This window comes from Macrosteles quadrilineatus, unplaced genomic scaffold (assembly GCF_028750875.1).
Source record: "Macrosteles quadrilineatus isolate MER2022 unplaced genomic scaffold, UCM_ALF_1.0 Scaffold_3__2_contigs__length_128488019, whole genome shotgun sequence".
NCBI classification, from domain to species: Eukaryota; Metazoa; Arthropoda; class Insecta; order Hemiptera; family Cicadellidae; genus Macrosteles; species Macrosteles quadrilineatus.
In genome coordinates, this window is record NW_026542596.1 from 126,287,524 (window position 1) to 126,310,159 (window position 22,636).

The 22,636-nt window shown below is 34.2% G+C and overlaps 1 protein-coding gene across 1 annotated transcript; it reads left to right on the top strand.

Moving 5' to 3' along the window:
* Window positions 1–6,241: 6,241 nt before the first annotated feature.
* LOC128989540 (metabotropic glutamate receptor 4-like) lies at window positions 6,242–22,568 on the top strand. The gene is made up of 15 exons (XM_054411438.1): window positions 6,242–6,311; window positions 11,776–11,933; window positions 12,724–12,883; window positions 13,373–13,524; window positions 13,647–13,795; window positions 15,241–15,437; window positions 15,599–15,748; window positions 16,869–16,931; window positions 17,899–18,095; window positions 19,155–19,282; window positions 19,525–19,619; window positions 20,016–20,138; window positions 20,642–20,769; window positions 21,315–21,503; window positions 22,563–22,568. Exons 2-15 carry the CDS (start codon window positions 11,778–11,780, stop codon window positions 22,566–22,568), a joined length of 1,893 nt encoding a protein of 630 aa, XP_054267413.1. The 5' UTR covers window positions 6,242–6,311; window positions 11,776–11,777.
* Window positions 22,569–22,636: the final 68 nt, after the last annotated feature.

Consider the following 22,636-nt stretch of genomic DNA (forward strand, 5'->3'; position numbering starts at 1 on the left):
CAAAGGAGACTAGAGAACAGCAATACATGAGAAACAAGCAGCTTCCTATACCTGACCACTTGTAAACGTCTTACACACAGATCTTGGACGATCTCATACGATGTAAGGATATATTCGATAAATGTATTTCATTACTGTACTAGGGCCGAAAGTGGCTATTTCCGGCGCGTGCAGGTGAAGCCGAGCATGTAAGAGTTATTTTCACGTACGAGACGAAGCCGAGGACGGGAATAATAGAGCAAGAGTAGGAAAATAGCATTCGGTACGAGTTATGAACAATACTTTTCACCACGACGAAAAATACACACACATACAGAATAACATACCTCAGTATTATTCAAATAGTTATAGACCTCACTTTATCATTTAAAATGCACTTTACAACGTACATATGGTTTCATGGTTATAGATTTTTTTTTAATACTTCGTCACTTACTTTAATTGACTTCACTCTTAGCTGTAAATCTATCCTGTACAGGTCGCCGGTTCAACCCTTAGTAATGACAGTAGCTTTTTTTAGTTGTTCGAAATAAACACTGCTGTTCTTAATCAATGGAAATTTGACCCATAATCATGAACAACTGATTTCAGTCTGTATCAAAGCTACTCAGATCATCATACTCCATTATACACTTTTCTTAGAAAACAATTTGCTTAAAATAAAAGTAATGAGGCATGAAAATGCTTATAAATTACTTTCGTCCATTTATTTGTTGCTTCAACAGGCATATTTCATCACCAATATGCTTCTAAGTTACTTTTATATAATTCTAGAAATAAATATTAAATTTATATTTAACTTAATTTTCTACAGTCGCTATAGTCGGTTTATTTTCTTAGAACCACTCTATAAAAATAAGTTGAATCACATTTGTTTACACAGATTAATTAATTGATTGAAATGTAATCTCAGTGTTGACTTACAGGTCATAATGAATACAATGTCAAACCTTGCTCTTCCTACAGGCCAGGATGTGATTTAAATATTTAAACACAACTCACCCCTACTACTTATCTTAACAAAGCTAAACTGCTAGTGTTATAATACCAACAGTTTTTAACCCAAGCTTATCTTAATAATTGAACTAGATACATGTAATATAATTTTGAATAGCCTTAATTCGTATGTTATAAGGAAAGCAAAAGTAAGTGCATTAAAACGAATTCCCCAATAAAAATAGTTTTATTGTAGTTAGTTTTATTTTTGTAATGTACTAATATTTTTTTTGTTATCTTTTCGCATTAAAACAAAATATTTCATTTAGTTACTAACGTATATTTGAGATAGCTACGAATAACCGCTACCAGTTAAACAAACATTTTGACTTTAGTGGACACCACAATAGCTTAATTGAATTATTCAACAACCAGCAGCTATACCCGTGCCTTGCAACGGGGTCAGTATGTAAGAAAAATGAGCGAATTATGAAAGAATCCTATACATGGTTTGACAGTTCCATTAAAGTAATGTTAAATAATGTTTACATTCGGGCTAGTGACATTATTATTTTATGTTTATGATCCATGCCCTTTCTGTTTTATTATCTGTGCAGTATTTAATATGTTTGAACCAGCTGTGTGGAAATTTAAAATGCTTGTTTACATTTAAACTTTGTGGGTTTGTACTTTGTTACCATGGAGACCAATCAATATATACTTTTAAATCTCTCACCTCAGAATTTTGAGAGCCCGCGGGGCAGAGACCTAGTTCAATAGGCCACATACAGATTGGCCAATGGTTTAAGGGTCGTTTCTAACATACAGATTGACCAAAGGTCCTAATGAGCAGGGGCAAAAAATGGGGGCGGAGCTTACAGCAGCGATGTCCCGTGGGGGAGGAGCTTGGCTATTCAAGTCAAGTGTTTGTTAACTTTTTCTAATCTTACCAGTCACAGAGGTGGCCAAACTCAAGAGACGAATTTTACTTTTTAAAACACTAAGTTTTATGTAAACTGTTAAGTAAACAAATGAGGTTTTTACATTCAACTGTAGCTTAAACAAAACAGTGCGGCATTCTAATACAAATAATAGGCTATAAAATCTAACTAATTGCTTATTAACTCACTATCAATTTCTTTTCAAGTACTGTACACAAAGTACATTTTTTGGGAGGTCGAATTGGTTACGAAATTGTTAGTTTGTTTGACCTAGTTATAGCAATAAGGATAATGTTACCATTTAAAAGTCCTGAAGTGTTCTTTCAAGATTCAAAACATAAGCATTCACGTTTTTATGTGTATACCCATTGTTTGAAAATTACCTTGAATATCTGTCTTAGTATTTCGCACACGATGTTCATTTTTAAGTTCACAAAACCAATCTAGCAATATTCATTATAGGAGTAGTATTTTAACAAAAGGAAAAAGATATTCCATTGGAAGTGAAATAACCTGAACTAGTGTACATGTTGCTCAAATTCGAGCAATTGCAAAGTATTACAGGAGTTATTTCAAAACGAATACCGTAACAGTCATATTTACAATGAGTTTTAAAAGAGTCAACTCAAAGATTACCGGTGTGTAACTCAGACCATGTTTATCTTCGTTATTGATAAACCTAAAGCATTCCGGCCGGTTTTCTCCTTCTTAAAATGCCTCGCTGTACAGGCAACACAGGTCCATAGAGGATTGATAGAGGGCCAATTGAGAACGAAAAGTCGTTTTGGGGTAGTGTTAGGGCGCATTTGTAACCTAATAGTTGAGATTGTCCAGGGTCAGGTGCTGACTGTTAAGCCTACGCGCCACTGTTCTGTAGCTGCGGTCGTTATCACGATTACGCCTCCTGTCTATATGTGTCGTTGTATTCGCGTCGGAGGCATTTAAAAGAATAAAACAACAAATAAACAAATTATAGCTACACAAAACAACGATAAATGCACAAATTTAAGTTACAATCATGCTAACACGATCCGTCATAGCGACACAAAACAACGATAAATACACAAATTTAAGATACAACCATACTAAAACGCTCTGTCTTGGGGGTTATGTTTACACAAACTCAAATAGTAATAGCTATTTACATTACAAGTGTAGTAAGAGCGTTTTTACATCACGCAGGTGAAAGTTGTGCAACGAGCGAAGCGAGTAAGTTGAAGGCCATAAAAGTTGAATTTTGTTTCTAAAAGCGTTTGCGGATGTGTAACTATTATATGCAACAGATGTAAAGATTAAAATGTTTCTATTTTGTGTCCTTTTCCCGTTGCAAAGCACGGGTACAACAGCTAGTTTTGTATAAAATGTAAAGAAGAAAATGGTTTACGTTAGATTTTTTGTTTTCATAGCATGTGTCATTAGTATTATTAATCTTTCTGAAGTTGCCTTGAAGAGATCGCGCACGCAATGAAAATAATAGAGATATGATGAGACATCATGTTTTCACCCTTAAAAAGTACAATATATCGTAGTACTAATATTGTGAACTTTTGTGAGTTTGTTCGTTTGTTTGATATCCAATCACATATTAACTACTGGTCGGATCGGGTTGAAATTTGGTATGAAGATAGCTCACATTCCCGATTAACATATCTAGACGTATTCTTATCCCAAAAATCATTTCGGGCTCTGCCCCAATGGCTCCATAGTTTCCCATGTTAACCTTAAGAGTATCTATAATATTAAAACGAAACTGTGTTTTTTATTTCACGATTCCGAATCAACCACTCGACGGATTTTCATGATTTTTGTGTTGAAAGAAAGATAATTTTGAGAACTAGGGAATGTCGAAGCCATAATTTTAGTTTAGGGTCCCAGTTTTTTAGAAATTGAGTTTTAATTTTTAAAAAGTCTAGCAGCCGACGCTAAGATTTTAAACTAAATTTTGGCATAAATAATTTGCTTAACATAACAGCTGTAAACATTCAGCTTTTGTGTCACAAATTCAGCATTTGGATAAACATTTAGAGACATACTTAGGGTTGACTTATTTATACTATGTGTAATGCTAATCATTGATACGTTCAATTCTTCTGTAAGAGGACGACAGATTAATTAAATATACATAGTAAAATACTAGGATGTTCAAATTATTTTTTAAAGCAATCTTTGTAATCTTTGATTTGTTTTAGAGCAATATAATTTGTTTTAACTAACAGCTGGTTAAATATAAACTATGGAACTATTAGGTTATTTTATTTACTCTTATTTTGTCATTGATTATAGGAAATAAGTAAGATTAGTAGAGATAATTAGACCAAAGTTTAAAATAGTTTAGACCAAAATTAATTAAACCACAGTACAAATCGAGGCTCTGTACACGAGTCTTAATAAAAAGGATAAATGCAAATTATTTTACTACTCCACTTTTCAAGGAAAGAATAGAAAAATAACAATGTTTACATGTTTTAATTCTTCATGGTAGCTTTTTGTTTACAATTAATGTTTGTCTGCTTTAACTTTGTTTGGATATGGCCCGAAAATATTGATGTCATAAAAAGAAGATCAAGAATAATCAGGAATCACGATTTTAAATTACCACCACAACCTCAGCCGGGTTTTTAACAAAGATAAACAGATGGATGACATAGATGAACACAACGTCAACATTGACCTAGGATACTGCAATTAGACAAACCATCCTTTAATGAAATCGTGTTCAGTTGTGGTTACGTTTGGGGGTGCCTATATCAGCGCCCCCAAACGTGAAAATATCACTTTTATTTCAACTATGAATATATTGTAGTTTAAATTAACTAATATGGGAAATTACGATGTACATTTATTCAATGAGGGTGGGTATTTATCAAGGATAGAACTGATAACGGTATGGATAATAAACATTGACAATTACGTCATTAGCTTTACTAGCGTGTTTACTTTTTATATTCCTGCTACATGTGACCAGTTCTTTTTTTCAAATGAATGTTATTTGAACCAAACAGCTGTTTCAAAATAAACTGTTATTGTTTTTACTTTTCTTTGTTTACTCTTATTTATTTAGCAATTAATGCAGTGAAATTGATTTAAAGGATAGGTGTGACGATTAGTTTTGATTTTAGGACACCAAAGTTAAATTATGTGTACTGTGAATTTTATTGGATATTATCGTTTTATTTTAGGTCGTTTCTATTCAGACCTACTGGAAATTGTGTATAGTAGTTGTATTGTGGTGATAATAATTATGGAAGAGGCAGGTATGCTATGGAAGGCGGTATTGTTGACTAGGTCTATACACTTCTCAATTGACTATTACTCTCTCTACTGTAGGCTATGTACTTATAATCAGTGTGCGTCTGTGCGAATCGGCTGCAAATCTCACTTCAACGCTTTTCACATCGTAAAAATTGCAGAATTGCTGTTTTATTGTAAAATTATCGGATTTAAAATGCATATCGTATAGGCCTATGATGGAATAAAAACATATTTGGTCACACAACATTTGTTTACAAGATGATTTTTCACATTAAAACTGCAAGAAACTTTGTCTTTATATGTGTAAACTAGCTGATCTGGATTGTACACGGTTTTAACTGACTACTGAATTCCCGTACGTAGGACGGGCTTACACCTAGTTTATATTTAAAATGAATTAAAAAATGTCAGCTTTTTCAACTACACAAGTTGGTTCTACGATATCCAATAGCATTAAAGAGACCACCTCTGTATCTGGTAAGATTAGAAAACGTTAACAAACAGTTAACTTGAATAGCCAAGCTCCTTCCCCACACACATCGCTGTTGTAAGCTCCGCCCCCATTTTTTGCCCCTGCTCATTAGGACCTTTGGTCAATCTGTATGTTAGAAACGACCCTTAAACCATTGGCCAATCTGTACGCGCGCGTTCAATATCGAAGGGGGAATAGTTCTATATGTATCCTCGGAGCGGTAGCATTATTTTTGTACAATTTGTGCCAAATCGGTTCAGTAGTTTTTGAGTGTATCTCATACAAACACACAGACAGACTCCATATTTTTTTATGATACTAGATAGATGGGCCAACAAAAGCTAGTTGTTGTTGTCTTCTCGTTATAGATTTAAACGGAATTTTGTGAATTTTAAATTAAGTATTAAAAGTATTTAACATTTTTATTAAAATAATTGCTACGCCAAATTTTATACATACATTGTTAGCTATAGTAGAAAAAATAGCGTTTCTGAAAACTGTTCGCAGAAGGTATAAACAAATCGATAGATTGCGAAGTGTATACACTCTGAGTGCTGTTGGTGTATTGCCGACTCCCATCTCAGTACAAGCAATATCAGCTGATAGTGTGGTGTTCTTGGATCACTGACGCATCACAGTCGAGGTTGTGAGTCAGTTTAGACCTGTGCGGCGCTCCGTGCAGATAACACCCACCTTGCTACTGGTATAAGGTGAGATTACTGATAATACGTCATTGGCTTAACGCTTTACTACCTTGACAAGTCAAGGTGAATTAGAATTTTGAAGTTGAAGTTTTAATCACATTTTGCTATGGTTGATGAAGTGAACATTAAACAAAAGGAGGTTAAGTTTTCATAGTTAGCTTGTGTAATTTTTTGTTACTACAATTAGTAGGTAAGTTTAACTGACTAAATCTCTGAAACGTAATTAATAGTCTTTTGTAGTTTATAAAAAAATTACCATGGTATTTACGTTGATCAAATTTGATCAATTTTTTTCAGTATTCAATATTTATCAAATAAGAGGATTGTGTTTCCTATATTTTTAGTAATATTTTAGTGAATATTGCACACAAATTTACGCTTTCATTTAATTTCAAAAGCTCATCTCGGTTGTTGTTTTGTTCATTTATGTTAAGTGCTCCCACATGTGAGGTTGTATTTTCTGTATTTTAATCACGTATATCATGTTTTACAAGCTGAGTATGAACTGTCAATAAACAAAAGTATTGTAATATATTGTACAATAATAATACTTGCCGATACCAAGAGTCAGCGTTGCGCGCTCCTCGTGCGCGTAGAAGTAAGGGCGCGCAAATTCATGCGACAATACAATAGCTAAATTGGTAAACTTATTTTACTCGCGAAAAAAAATGTGGATAATATGACGACAAGGCCAAACGGCAACCATCAACCATTTACTAAACATGCTCTATTATGGATCATAAAGTTAGGGAATGTTTATGTCACCTAGTAATTCTAGATTGCGTTGATGTCTTCTGTTTATTTTGGTTACTAAATTGTCGAATAATTAAATATTGCTTATCCTCTGGTACTGCAAAGAGTAAGGTACATACTGTACTAAACTTCAACGTAAAATCATAGTAAAAGGTTAAGTAGACATCAAACGTAAAACACAACCAAATCATGTTTCACATTTTACTTTAAGACTAGACTTAGCTAGGCTTTTATTATTTAAATATCATCATCTTACCGTACTTAATGTATCAATAATTGTGGCAGTACACATAGCATAATTAAGTCAACAAAACATAATTATGTCATCTTAATCCAAATGCTGAATTTGTGTCATCCAGCAGACATTGAAAGGCTGAATTTTTGCAGATGTGTTATTCAAATGGTTTATTATGCCAAAAGCTAATCTAGACTGTTAGCATCGGCTGATAGACTTTTTTTTAATTAATGTTTTGGCTTCGACATTCCTTTCCTCTTAAAATTATCTTTCATTCCAGAAACATAAAAATCCGTTAAGTTGTTGATTCAGAATCTTTCGGACAAAACCCCGCACTTTTAAGAGGACTTATTACAATATCCGGGGTCAATAATCGTTGATTTTTTATTTCCCAGTTTTTGTTTGATTCTGCTATTTTTTTTTGGACTGTCACGAGTTGTAAAAATATTAATTGGTATGAAACACTCTAATAAATTAAATTTTATCCATTCATACAAGAGGGCTTACTTTCAGGTCTTCACCCCTAGCTGGCTGCGTGGTGGCTCAAAACATTATGTAGAATCAACGGTTATGTTTCACGTTCCATCTAGGGAAACTGCCTGTTTGTGTGTCTGTCGATGAAACCCAAAATGCCTTCTGCTTACTCTGCCTACTTCAGGAAAATTTAAGCACCAAACAAATTTAAACTAACATTCCTGTATTCCCTAAATTCGATACTAATTAAAACCTGTTCTAACTTATTCACAAATAAAATAATTAGGTTAAAAAACCAACTGAGTTTTAAAGCTTCCAGATTGCGTAAAACCTTACGTGATATTAGACTTATTTTCCCTGAAGGTTTTAAGTCTCAAGTTGCCGTCATCCATCCGTAGTATCCTTTATACTTTCTATTATCAGTTTATGTTATTAATTAATGAAACAATTTAGTTCACTTTCCCTTTTTCTATTTTACAGTTCCAAAATGTGTATTCAATCCAAGATTTTACTCAAATGCGTTTTCTTTTTTTTTACATATACAATAACGTAACAATATTTTACTTGAATTCACTAAAACATCACCAACTGTAACGATAACCCCATTTTTGTATGGATGTGAACAAAATTGTATCATAGCCATCAGTTTTGATGTGATCAAATGTAAACTTTAAAAGTTCAGATAATTGACAACATAATTCAGCACAAACACTGAAATTTTAAAATCCTAAAGGACGAAGGGGATATAATTCAAATCCACAAAAGGCAAATCTACAGAATAAGTGCTTTAAATCTATACCTAATATGCCTATAAAAATAAATATTTAAGGGTCAATTTGTTGAATACAAAAATTCAACAAATTATTTTAACAAATTTTTCAAAACATAGTGATTATTGGTATTAAGTTTTGTACCTAATCGTGATTAACAATTACCACGGTAATCCCTAACATTACTTAGCTAAAGCTATGTTGTAGGTTGAAGACTGTAGATGCTATGATCCACCTCAATTGAAGACAGTTAGGAAGGATCTGTAGCACAGTAGGGTTCCTGTTGTTGTCTATTATTTGACAGTGTTGTTTAGAGTATTCTGCTACCCCTGGCAGCCTCCACCCTTTGTATAAACCCCTGGAGTAATATGGCAAATGAATAATATGTAAGCATGCGTGAGCTCTTTCAGACAATCTCACGTATAATGTTTTTGGTTTTGTGTATATAACAAAATAATTTCAAAGAGCATCTCCAATTTCCAACAAAAGTGACAGCGAAACTATTGCAATCAACTAGACATTTTGGACAAAATAAAACTATACTTCTTTGTATATGCTACATCACTAGTGTTTTTGAAATTTGCTAAACTTCTGGCCCACACAACTATTTATATGACGGCTAAACAAGCAATGGTTTGCAATTTAATTTCACAGTTGTATAAAATTAATAAATATACCTTTAATAAGGAGCCCAAAAATTAAGCATTGTACTTGCCACGAGGCTGAGTAAAATTATGCTAAAACCCATAAAAGTTATTCTATTGCAAAACAAGATTAATACTCTCTTGCACTACTTGAATCATTCTCTGATTGAAATTGTGTTGACTTGACCTGACCTCAACAATTGGCCAGACCTTGGACAGATCTTCAATAAACTACCTTCACCACACTAACCTTTACATATCTGGTCACCTTATTCTACAATCATAATGGCGTACTCCTTACTTAACTTGAAAAACTTATATTAAAAATAATCACAGTAGATGGTAAAATAAAATATTTAAAATACTAGTTTATTGTAGTGTTTTTATAGTTTTTGACACCTTTCTCCAATCTATATTGGTCCAATAATAATTTTTGTATGCTAAAGAAAACAAAATTTGGCCAAGATATCTAGTTATTAATTGGATGTTATGAAAATAATTTAGTATTGGAAATAGTGCAATCAAAACCCTACAATCTTTGACACCTATCTTCTCAAAACATCCTAGATTTTTCTATCTTTCTTTGAGACACAATATTAATTTGACATAACAATAACAATTAAGACATAACTCAACTACTGTACATAAATTATGTTTTTTACTAATAACCCAATATGAAAATGTTTTAAATCCAGAATGTTGTACTGAGTCTGCAGAAAAAAGAAAACCCCCTTTTAGAACCACAAAGATGCACCTAGAGACATCACTGAATCCCAGGCTGCCACTAATTTGCCAAACAGAAATAAAAATGAAATCCCAACTCCTATTGACCCCAAATTTCTCCTCACTTGAAGCCATATACTTTATTTATTTCCGTTCAAATTTGCCACAATACTTCATCAACCCCAAAGAACTTTTCAAAGTAATTTTTTTAACAAAATGTTATACATCAATCAAAGATGTGTAATGCTGGCCTGTTAGTCACAGAGTTTAAAATGCAATAAATTTAGGCTAATTGTCTTGGCCGTCAAGATTTTTTAACTTTGTAGGTAATTTGCTTGCAATAATTGCCGATAAGATTGAATTAGTTTCAAAAAAGTTTATTTAAAAAATATTTGCTTATAAACTGATTAAAATAAAATCAAATAATCATAAATTTAAAAAGTTTTATTTGTACGGTAAGATTTTTACCACCACTGTTTTGTTTTGAGAGAGATATTTACCCAGCTAAAAACACTGCCCGGTGAATGTGACCTTCCAATAACGACCAATGGACCCTTTATTGCCTGTCTGCGGTCATTTTCTGTTTGCTGATCATGTTATGACTCTTGTACTACATGCATAACTAGCTTCTTCTTCTTCATCAGCTTGTCAGTTATTCTTGCCTGCCATTAATATTGGTATGATTCCATTGTTGAGACGCACTTGGAGATTCTAATCTAATGTATTTTAACCTCTTCAGGGACGTTTTTTGAGATTCAAAGACATTTGAGATTTGTACGCAAATGAGTACAGATATTAAAATCAAATTTCTGGTTTCGTTTTAAAAGATAATGTAGTAAACTAAATATTATTTGAAAGGTGAAAGCATAAAATATCATAAACAAAAATTATTAAGTGTATATGTACATTATAAATGGGTTTCAGAACACATCAAAGTTCGCAAATTCACTGATTCAAACATAACCTCACACAGTGTCCCTTTCAACTGAATATTTCATTGCCTTAGAAACATGTGGGAAGGAAAGGAATCAGTGCTACCAACTTTTGAGAAGTTAATGTAACCAATAGTAACCACTGTACAAATGTGGGTGTTTGAGAATAATACAAAAAAATTGAAATAAAGTTAATGTACCCATATGAGCCTTACTCCCTGAAGAGGTTAAATTCGTAAAACATAATATGGCCAAGCTCATAGCTCATTTATGCTCATAGCTATTTACACGTTTTGTACTTACATATACATTTTAGTTCTATATACATTTGTTATCTAACTTTGTAATGCTTTCCCTAGGTGAAGTTACAGTAAAAAATATTACGAAGAGCAGAAATTATTTTATTTTTAAAAATACATAAATTTGTTTGCTTAAAATTTGTATTTGTTTTGCTTGTTAATTGTTAAAAATGTATCCTTCAGAAAATAATTTCATCATGGGTTTAGCATTGTCTGTGTCAAACCAACATCAAATAAATTTTTATGTAAATGGTATAATTGCATTTTAATTCTCACATGCTCCTCAATAGCAGCAAATGAGCAATCATTTACAAATAATATTATGAATCACAATAAAATATCCCAATAAAAATTTGTATTTAAAACTTTATATACTGTGTACAGTAGCTATTCATGTTTCTACAGAGAATTGTGTTACATCACATCCAACCAATTTATTAATTTTAATTTGATTTTGTAAAAAAAATTGACTCATAGCAGTTTATAAACCAAACACTTTGTGATGAAGCCCGCCACTTACTGCATCAATTAATCCCGTTATGCGATACGGGACTCAGGCAGAGAGGCTGTCAAAGTTGATGCGAGACAGTTTGAGCTTTATTTCTGGACTCCAGTTTCTGACCGTGAAATCTCTTTCTAGAGATGACTCTGACGCTTCTCCTCTTCCTGACCTCCGGTTGCCCCGTGGCCGTCCTCGCTAGGTACACCTACCTCAACACCTCTGGGGACATCATGCTGGGAGGACTGTTTCCTGTCCATGGCAACGGCAGGGGCGTCACAGAGTGTGGAGGTATACAGGTAAAATAGTTATGAAACCTCATTGTAAGTTTCACAGCTCTAGAGTCTTTTGTTGGGGTACTTCTCTTCTTTAGCACTGTATTTTACTATGTAAACCATTGTTTTATATAGAAAAACTGTTGTTTGGTGAAAATCAGCAATATTAGAACTACTTTGACTTGTAAATCGTTGAATTGTTGGTTGATTTTTTGAGTAAAACATAATTGGCCTGGACAGCGTAAGGAAGAAAGAATACATACACAACTTACTTGTCTAAGATAAAAGTTCAAGGCAGTTGACTTCTTCCACTAATTTCTTCTAGAAAAGCCCCTAGAAGGGCCGAACTGAAACATAGGTGACAGTTGGGGTTAGGTAATTATTTATGTTACATAAATAATTGTGCGATATCATTAATCGTTTGTATCTCTTTTCTTGGGTCAACTGCAACTTTAAAGTACGGTATCGAATTCTATTACTATCAAAAGGAATTGCTAATCCTTTTCTCAAATTAATATTGAAACATTATAGCCATAGGAGCATAGTGGCAGACCCTAAACCCTTGAGTAACAATATAGAAGATGATTTGAAAACATATAAAATAAGATGAAAGACGTTCAGGATGAATATTAAAGTAATCGACTTTTACAATGAAAGCATGATTATAATTAACAAATTTTTTATGTAAATCAGTGGGTGAGAATTTAGTTTTGTTTATCTGTTCACTGATTTGCTTATCATGTTGTTTTACGGTCATTTAACTACTTGAATTATTGGTACCTCAACAGTGAGACAAACATGTTTTGTGTTGTAGGTAGAAGAAGGACTGCAAATGTTGGAAGCTATGCTGTTTATAGTCAATGAAATCAATGAAAATGAGGAACTCCTTCCTGGAGTAAAACTTGGAGTGATAGCTTATGACACTTGTGATAGTCCAGCCTACGCTTTGGAGCAGTCACTGGACTTCATAAAAGGTAAATACACTGGTAATAAAAATTTTAGAGAATACGATCTTGAAGGGACAATGTATTGAAGAACAAGCGATCTTCCTGGAAGTCGACTGCCCAAGGTCCTTGATGGAAATCGTAAAACAAGATGTAAGACTTTGCTAAGTTTTTGCTCTAGACTGTTCTGAAAAAAACTAAAACACTGATTATAGCTTTTACAAATGAAAGAAAGACTTGAAAGATGTCTCAAGGTTATAAATACCAGGAGAGATCATCTATGGAGAAAAAGGAGTATGCAGTCATTGTTGAGCCAAGTTTCTGTATGTTTTTTTTTTTTTTGTAAAGTTCCAAAAAGTGGTACATAATACATAGATCTCACGGGTTAGTGTTCTTAACCATAGTGAAACTATTTATTAGTAGCAAAGTATCAATTCAAAAAGAATCTTTGCGATAAAATCCTGGAACTGTTTAGTATATTTATTTGTTCATATAAATGACAATGCAATTTATTTTCAGGCTTCATAGCTCATTTCAATGCCAATGAGTACCACACTGACCACCCTAAAGAGTTTGTCTGTGAAGACAATACAGCTCCAATGTACAGAGGAGGTAATTTCGATAAAGTCGTGGCTCTGCTAGGCGAACAATCAAGTGCTGTTACCATGCAGGTAGGAATCTAGACTAGTCCAATTCGTACTGTCATTGAAGATGACTTAACATTTAAGGTAATTTTTAGTTGAAAAGGTTGAGCTTGCAGGTCAATTTAAAACCATTATTTCTCCTTTCCCAGATAGCTACGATGTTGAGGCTGTTCAAGACACCAATAGTTAGCTACATGGCGACATCACCGGCCCTCAGCAACCCAGACCGTTTTCCCACCTTCTTCCGCACAGTTCCCAGCGATGTCAACCAGGCCAACGCGATGCTGGAACTGATAAGGTGTGTGTAACATTAATCTTCAATAATTACGAGGCATGTTTTTTAAGTAAGTACAGTTTTTAAATTTCTCCGTTCCAGCACTGCGATTGGCATTTTGGGCATTTGCGCTGTATATGAGCATCTATTGGCTAGCCCTAGCCGGAAATTCAACAAAAATCGGCCCTGTTTACATCCGGTTTCGAGCAATTCAAAATGGTGCCGCCAAATGAGACTGCCGCCGACTGTGAAGTGCGCGCTGTAATTAGATTTTTAAGTGCTAAAGGTTTAAAATCCATTGAAATTTATCGACAGATGAGTGGGCGAGAACATTATGAGTGACGGAATGGTACGCAAGTGGGTATGGGCATCTAAAGACAGCCCCACCAACGTCCATCATGAGCAACGCACTGGGCGGCGTCAATGTCCCCAGTACCCAGTGTGTTGCTCATCATGAACGTTGGTGGCGCCGTCTTTAGATGCCCTTACCCACTTGCGTACCATTCCGTTACTCATAATGTTCTCGCCATACACCTCACTAATCTGTCGAAAAAATTTCAATGGATTTCACACCTTTAGCACTTAAAAATCTAATTACAGCGCGCACTTCACCACAACTTCACAGTCGGCGGCAGTTTCATTTGGCGGCACCATTTTGAATTGCTCGAAACCGGATGTAAAAAGGGCCGATTTTTGTCGAATTTCCGGCTAGAGCTAGCCAATAGATGCACATATACAGCGCAAATGTCCAAAATGCCAATCGCAGTGCTGGAACGGAGAAATTTAAAAACGGTACTTACTTAAAAAACATGCCTCGTATTTTTAATTTTTTTTTAGGAACAAACAATCAATATTGATCTTAGAAGAAAATGCTTCTGCAGTCTCGCACTTAGTAACACTATCAAAGTCTTCAGACTAACTAGACTTGTGTCAGTTCATGAACATAGTGTTCTGACATTTTGCTCTCCTTACACAGTGCTGTCATCTTATAAAACAATAGTCTTCTGTTATTACTCTAAAAATGGCGTTCAGCCGAAACATTAGCACATCTTGTTAGTGATGTGGCACGGTACCCTGGCGACCATAATAGAGTCTACATTGATGTGGGATTCCAAGACAAAATACAATAAATCTTGGTAAAAATGGTTTTGCCATAGACTGTTCTTCCACCTGCAGAGTAAACCCTACACTGACTGGAGGGAGAAGATTAGATGGATAGCTTAATTCTCTTAGCAGCAAAAATACACTTTATCAAATTTAGATTGTATTGTATACAATGTAGCCCATAGGATGGTAGAAAACCAAATTTTAAAAAATTTCTCATACTATTAGTGAAACCGAATAAGTGAGTTATTTCATGTTAGTTGAGAACTAAATGAACCCAATAGGAATAGTAGACTAATGGTAGATTTCCTTCACAAGAAACCCCGAGTATGATACTTCTTCATATAGTTGAACATGTTTCCCAGAAGGTTCAACTGGACGTATGTATCCATCGTCTACTCAGACAGCGAGTACGGCAACCAAGGCTACGAGACTCTACAACAGCTAGCTCCAACCTACGGTGTTTGCTTCTCTACTCCTCTGCGTGTGAGTAAGGAGCACTTCAGTGACTTGGACTACGACCGCATTGTAGAGCGACTCGCTAACAACTCTCACGCTAAAGGTACCTGAAAATATTTCAGTAAATCTTTCAATCTTAAATATTTCATTCTTTTTCTTACATCGTTCATTCTTTTTCTGCAAAGTCACCTTGCAGAGAGAAACAACAACTTTTCCTCATTCAATGTTTGATAAAGAGTAACCACTGTTTGTTTGGCCTCGTAGTTGTGGTTGTGTTTGCTGAGAAGCCGACGGTTGTGTTGCGGTTGGTAGAGTCAACTAGGAGGATGAAGGTGGACAACCGGTTTGTCTGGGTGGGCTCTCATGGTTGGACAGTCACGGATCACAGGGATCATCATCTTCCAGTGTCCTCAAGTGAGTGTTATCAACTTTATGTGTAGCAAATGCAAGTGTTAATCTAATCTGTCAGTTAAAATTATTTTCACTCCATCTAAATATGTGAGTGATAGGCCTAAGACCAGGATTTTACCCTATTGCAGCGCAGATTTTATTACTTTTTTGCCCTTTTTGTTTTTTAATCTGTTCATTCAGTTCACATTGGGTGGCTTAGAGATATGTCTCTCTGAAATAAAATTTTCATATAAAAACAATAACCAATTGTATACATAACCCTAAGATTTGTCTAAAATGGACACCAGAACAACATCATAATAATTAGTCACTAATTATTATGATGTTGTTCAAGCTAGCGACTCAATTAATTGTGAGGTAAAACAATATAATATTTTGTTTTTTAAAGCAGTAATAACTTAATAAAATACTTTTGACATTAAAGTCTACGTATATTATACAGGGTGCATACAAACTGGTGCATACAGTCTGTGTATTTTGTTCCTTAAAACAAAACAATAAAAAACATTGTATAAACCTGGGTCAAAAATGATTTCCTGTCTGTCTGCATGTTTGTACACAGACTGTATATATTATTCATAGAACTTACCTCTGATTTTTTATCTATATTAATGACAAATGGTCATATAATGCCGCAGAACTAATAACTCTCAATAGCAAATGTATAATCCATATTCTTGAACTGCCTTGGGAAATGTGCTTTTGCATGCTTGTTATGGGGCCAGTGGTAGATTGTCTTGTAATCTAGATTGTTTTAATTTCAGAAATGGAAGTGCTTCAGGGGTTTGAACTTGGGAAATAACTTGGTGTAAAATAATCTTTTTTTAATGTTTAAGAGAAAATTCCCTTTCCTTACAATCTGTACGTAATATTTCACAACTCTATGGCGTCTATCATATACCAACAAATATTTCTGTTCATAAAAGAAGTACTCAAGTAGTAACATGTATTTAAACGTATTTAACGAGTATTTAAATTTGTAAATAAAAAGGTTAAATGCATGTTGTATTGTCAATGATCCGTTTTTACTGTATAACACAGCAATAATTTTAAAAATTAATAATTTTTCAAGAGAAAAACACTTTTTAGTAAAAAACTAATAGAGTTAATCTTTTTCTCTTAGCTCTAGAGGATTCTTTGGGTACTGTCAATCGTCCTAATCACCGTAATCGGCAGTTAACTAAAGGTAATCAGCTGCTTCAAGTTAACAATTTTGATTCTGTTTTTTTGAGTTGTTTCTAAACAAAAATTTAACTTAGTGCTTAAAAAGGGTAATTTCAAAAAGAAAAAAATCTATTGTTTAATAATCTTAAAAATATTTGTGTTGAAATAGCACTACCTAATAGCATGCGACTAGTAGTGACTGTACTTAATTTATTTAGGTACTAAATTTCTTCAAAAATAATTGGTGCTTTGTTCCAATTCTAAAACTCACATGCTGACTGTACAAATCTTTATTGTAAAGTTAAATAAGTAGTTTCAAAATGGTGCTTTTGGAGGTTTATTATTGCATATAATATTATTTACTAATATAATTGAATATAATTGGTGTTTCATTGATAAAATAACTGCATGTATGTTATGGGTGAAAAGTTAATTATGTGTGAGGGAAGATTAAGATACTTTTGTAGTTGATTGGCATGTTTGAATATACCATGGTTTAATGTTGTCCATGGCAGTCTTATGTCTCCACACCAATCATTCCTACATTCAAACATAGTGGTCCGAAAGCCTAATTTCTTTTAGCTTTTTCAATGACTTGTCCAAAATCGATAAACAACTGCGTTTTGGTCTCGTCATGCAGTTTTATGTTCTTCAGCCAACTATTAAAAACCACTTAAACACATTATTTACATCATCCAAAAACTTTTTCCCATAGACATTGTCTACTTGTGATACATTTGATCATGTATTGAGCACTTGTATGACAAAGAATTAATCACAGAACTCTAGTCATACGAGAGTGTTGATTTTCTTTTGAATCAATTATTGCTAATATAAATAGTGAGTATCCCATAAAGGTGGAGACTTACTTCAAGAGCGGAGAATGATGTTTCAATGTTTAATTTTAAAAATATTATTATGAGGGAAATATTGTATTATTATTTAGGGAAATATGTCTGAATTTTCATTAAACTTATCGCTCGTTACAGATGACTTGGAAAGCCACGAAGTCCTGGAAGGGGCTTTAGCCATACAGCCTCTAGCAAGTCATTTGGAAGGGTTTGATGAGTATCTTGCCGGCTTGACTGTGGAAAACCACGAGAAGGTGAATCCGTGGTTTAAAGAATACTTGGAGGCGTTCTTCCACTGTTCTTTCTACAACCAGTCAGATCCAAATGTGTCTGAGGTAAGTCTCGTTTGTAAAAAGTTACAAGAAATAAACATCCATGCATGCACCCTCGTGGTAGCATTGACTCTGAAACAAATTCATATTTATAAAATTTTCATTTTCGTACAAATAATTTGGTGTCTATAAATCACTCTTTCAAAAAACTGAACAAAAATCATGTATAAATTCTTTATTCATTATTTATGTTTATTGTATTTAGTTAAAAAAAAAAAAACATTAGGTTTATTTTCTTTTGTTTATATGTTACATGGGGAAGTGAATAATAAAGCATTTACCTAGTCAAATAAATTATTTAATGATAACTTTCTTAATATTTTATAGTTCAATTGAACACAAAGTTTCTCACCTAGCTTGTTTAGAAAAAAAAACTGATATCCTACAAAATAATGTGGCATGTATAGTTACATATTGATGAAATTTGAAACATACATAAAACATTTGTTTGCATACAAACAACAAACAAAAACATACAAAAAACAATTAAAAAAAAATTAAATTTGCTAAATTTGAAATTCTATTGCTCCTATGTTATGGCATATCACTTAGTGTTTTGGTAATGACGTATTTTGTCATCACTAATTCAAATTAATGTGAACTGGAATTCTATGGCTCGGTAATTACTAATTCTGGTTGTTGACTAGTCAATTTTAATTCTTTAGTATTCTCCGACTGAGGCTACTTCAGGGGTGATCCTGACCCTTACATCTGGACCTATCAAGAATATTTTTTCCCTCCGGGTTATCATAACCCACATTTTTAGTCATGGTGGTATCATGTAGTCCAGGGCCGCTATAGTGGGCGCAAGAGGTTGTATAGGTTTTTTTGGGGTCAAGGAAGATAAATGAATTCCCCTGTAATGACGGGGGAAGGGGCCACAATTTTCTCTCAGGCCTATAGTGTGTCACATGCATACCTCTGCCAGATGCCACCTCCACACATGTTTTTCCTATACCTTATTAGACAAGTACAGTGTTATATGACTACTATCTAGCCAAACATTAAGAATAGTTGTAGATATAACTTTACACTTCCATTAGGATGTGGTTTTGTTCCTAGAGCTCTCAAGACTGCAGCACTGTGGACTTGACAATCACAGAAGATAAGGGTTTCCAACAACATTCCTGTCTACACTTTGTGAGGGACGCTGTCTACGCAGTAGCGACAGCTCTACACAACATGCACAGGTAATGTCAACTAGCTGCTAATAGATTAGATTCAAGACGAATACCACGACACACCAGAGGGTGTGTATATTATGGTTATGGATGAGTGTTGAATGAATTAGATAGATAGTGTTGCTCCTGACTTTTATAGTCAATGGTACAGCTTCAAACACCAAAATGATGGTTTAAATGATGGAAGGTTACCTTATTGTTTGATAAAATGTAATTACATCCTAATGTGTATGATTTTCTAACTGCTTCAGAGACAAGTGTGGTGGATTGCCTGGTCTTTGTGCCAACATGAGTCACATAGAGAACAGCCAAGTCGTTGAATACATCAGGAATGTCACTTTTAAAGGTAGTTCAGATAACAAACTAGCTATTATTAAAAGTCTACACACTATGTGGAATGTTTCGTTATGGTAATATGTATAATTGGCACATTGTGATAGTGCCGATAGTTAGGAGAGTTATTATGCTCATGAGGTCTTCCATCAAAATTGTGTACTCTTCTAAGAAGTCGTGTTTTTTCTGACTGACTGAAAATGAAACCAATGTCAGCTGAGCATGGAATTTCAATGGCAACATAGAACATCTTGTGAGATGGAGCACAGGAGTTTTAAGGAATTTCATTAACAGATTTACACCTGTTTTACTACAGACCATTGGTTGTTTCTTTTTTGGGTACTACAAAAGTGAATAAAAATTGTTTGTCCATTTTAAATTACTAATGTTGTGTTTACTATTTTCTCAGATGAGAAAGGAAACCCATTCCGGTTTCTGAAGGGTCGGGATGGACCACCCCGTTACTCAATCTTGAACTTTCAGAGAACTGATGTAAACGCATTCCAGTGGCAGATTGTGGGCAACTACACTTGTAAGCATACATAATACGTAAACATTTACAGAAAAATATTTATTGTTTTGATCTACCACATTTTTAAAAGCTATGTAGAAATACCAATACAAAATATTTCATATTTCTATTAATATTTTTTAAGTGTATGACTTTTATGCTTACTATTGAGTTCTTTAATGCAGAGAGAGATCTTCTTGCCAAGATGAACTATTTTCTAGATTGGTGGCGTTAGAGTATTCGGTAGGTTTTAAACCATCGTTACGGCATTATTATGACATTATCACATACATAAGTCTTTGGTGTTTAGCAGAATCCAAACCATGACCTTAAGTAACCTTTACTCAGTACAACACTCTAACCATACAACGATCTAACCATACCACGCTCTAATCACCAGACAAGCCATGCTTTCCAAATAATTACACTAGTAGATTTTTCCCCAATTAAAAAAATTACTAATTGATTAAATCAGTACATTTTTGTTATTTTATTGTTATCTAACTTTATATTTTATGTTGAAGTGGATGAATACGGATCACCCAAGTTGTTTCTAGACAGCAAGCGAATAAGATTCAGTCGAGAATTAAAAGATTTTCCATCTTCAAGATGCACACAAACTTGTGATGATCTGCAAATTCGAATAAGAGAGGTAATTCAAGTGATTTATTTTTGGTTTGAATAGTAGTTGCTTGTCTTAAATTTTGTTGGAAATCATATTTTATTTAAACAAATAGTTGTTATAACTTGCTTTTACACTGGAACAGTAGTCTGCAGAAGGCCCACATTTGAAATGCCAAGTTGGCATTGTAATTTTATGCTTCTACAATGCTGCCTTATTAATTAGTACAAGAGTTCACTCCTTTACAGTTTTAATAATGAAATAGTAAATATCCCCTAAAAAAATTGTGTTTGTAAAAAAATAAATTAAAGTCTAACTGTACGAAAGATTGTCTTCATGGAAGCTTTAATGATTAACTTCAGGGTTGTAGTAGAACAGGAATGTTTGAGAGCGGGGTTACCGCTCTGCTTTTTCCAAAGAACACATTGATAAGCGATCCATATTTTTCCATGACCCTGATAAGCTTTCCCAACCTAGGAAATTTTACAACTACACCACTGATTAATACTTAATATAACCATTCCAAATATATCAACCATTATTTACTGGTACATATTTACAAATGTTGATTTCAGTACGACGACACATGCTGTTGGTCATGTATAAACTGTTCTCCTTACGAGAGGAAAATTGACGATTTTCACTGCCAAGGGTGTGATCGGGGATTTTTGCCTTCTAGAAACAAATCTGTTTGTGTGGAGATCCCAGAAGATTTCATCAACTACACAAACCCATGGGCAACTCCAGCCCTCATCGTAGCCACAGTAGGTAATATTTTAATAAGCATTTCTTTTTAACTATGGTAATATTAGTAGAAACACCCCTATCTATACTGTAAAGAGTTTTTATGTATAGGGATGGATTTTAGCTAGCTTGACTGAGAAAATTAAAGCTCTAGAAGCTTAAAAGCACAACTCACTTAAGCCCCGTTCACACGGGGCGAGTTTACAAGCTACACGCCGGCTTTTTTACACGCAGCTAGTAAAATAGCTCAGTGTGAACGACGTACTCGCTCAAAAGCTGCTTGTAAAAAAGCTCTGGAAAAAGTTGACGCTGCCGCTACTTTACACGCCAACTCGCCAGCTTTTGAGCGAGTAGGCGTGTAAAGTAGCCCAGTGTGAACACAGTTGCTTGTGATTGTGCACTTGTTACTCAAAGATGTTGGAGGATTTGGTTCAAGCCAGCTACTGAGCGAGTGGAAAAAGCATCGTGTGAACGACTACAAGCGCACTCGCCGGCGTCTTTCTACACGTCTGCGAGTTGGCGAGTGGACAAGCTCTGTGTGAACAAATACAAGCACACTCGCCAACTCGCCTGCTTCTTACACGCTGGTGTGTAGCTTGTAAACTCGCCTCGTGTGAACGGGCCTTTAAAACACAAGTGGATTAATAATATTGCTCTGTTTACTCCAATAAGTTTGAAGCATGTAAAATAGTTTAAAATTATATGAAAATAAAAACACACACAAGGGTTACCAAACATAAATCTTCATTTTAGGATTTTTTGTGAGGATAGCAGGATAGACTGATAGACCTGAATGGGAAAGAGTCCAAACTAGCACAGGAAACACAAAACTTTAAACTATATACAGGTAAAGTATTGTGTTCCTTGTGCCAGTTTGGACTTTTTGCCATTCAGGTAAGCCAACTATCGTCTCAAAAATCCTATAGGCCCTTGTGCTCTACGATTACATCCATAAATCTGAATTTGCTTTCTTTATCTGATCCAGGAGAATAATTAATCAATTCTAGGGGAAATTTGGTCACAGCTCAATTGGTTTACGGTGTGATAAATACACTACATAAAATGATTCAATGTTCTAGGAATAACAGTTACAATTATAATATCCTACATTTTCTGGAGAAACGCAGAAACTCCTGTGGTTAAGGCTTCTGGC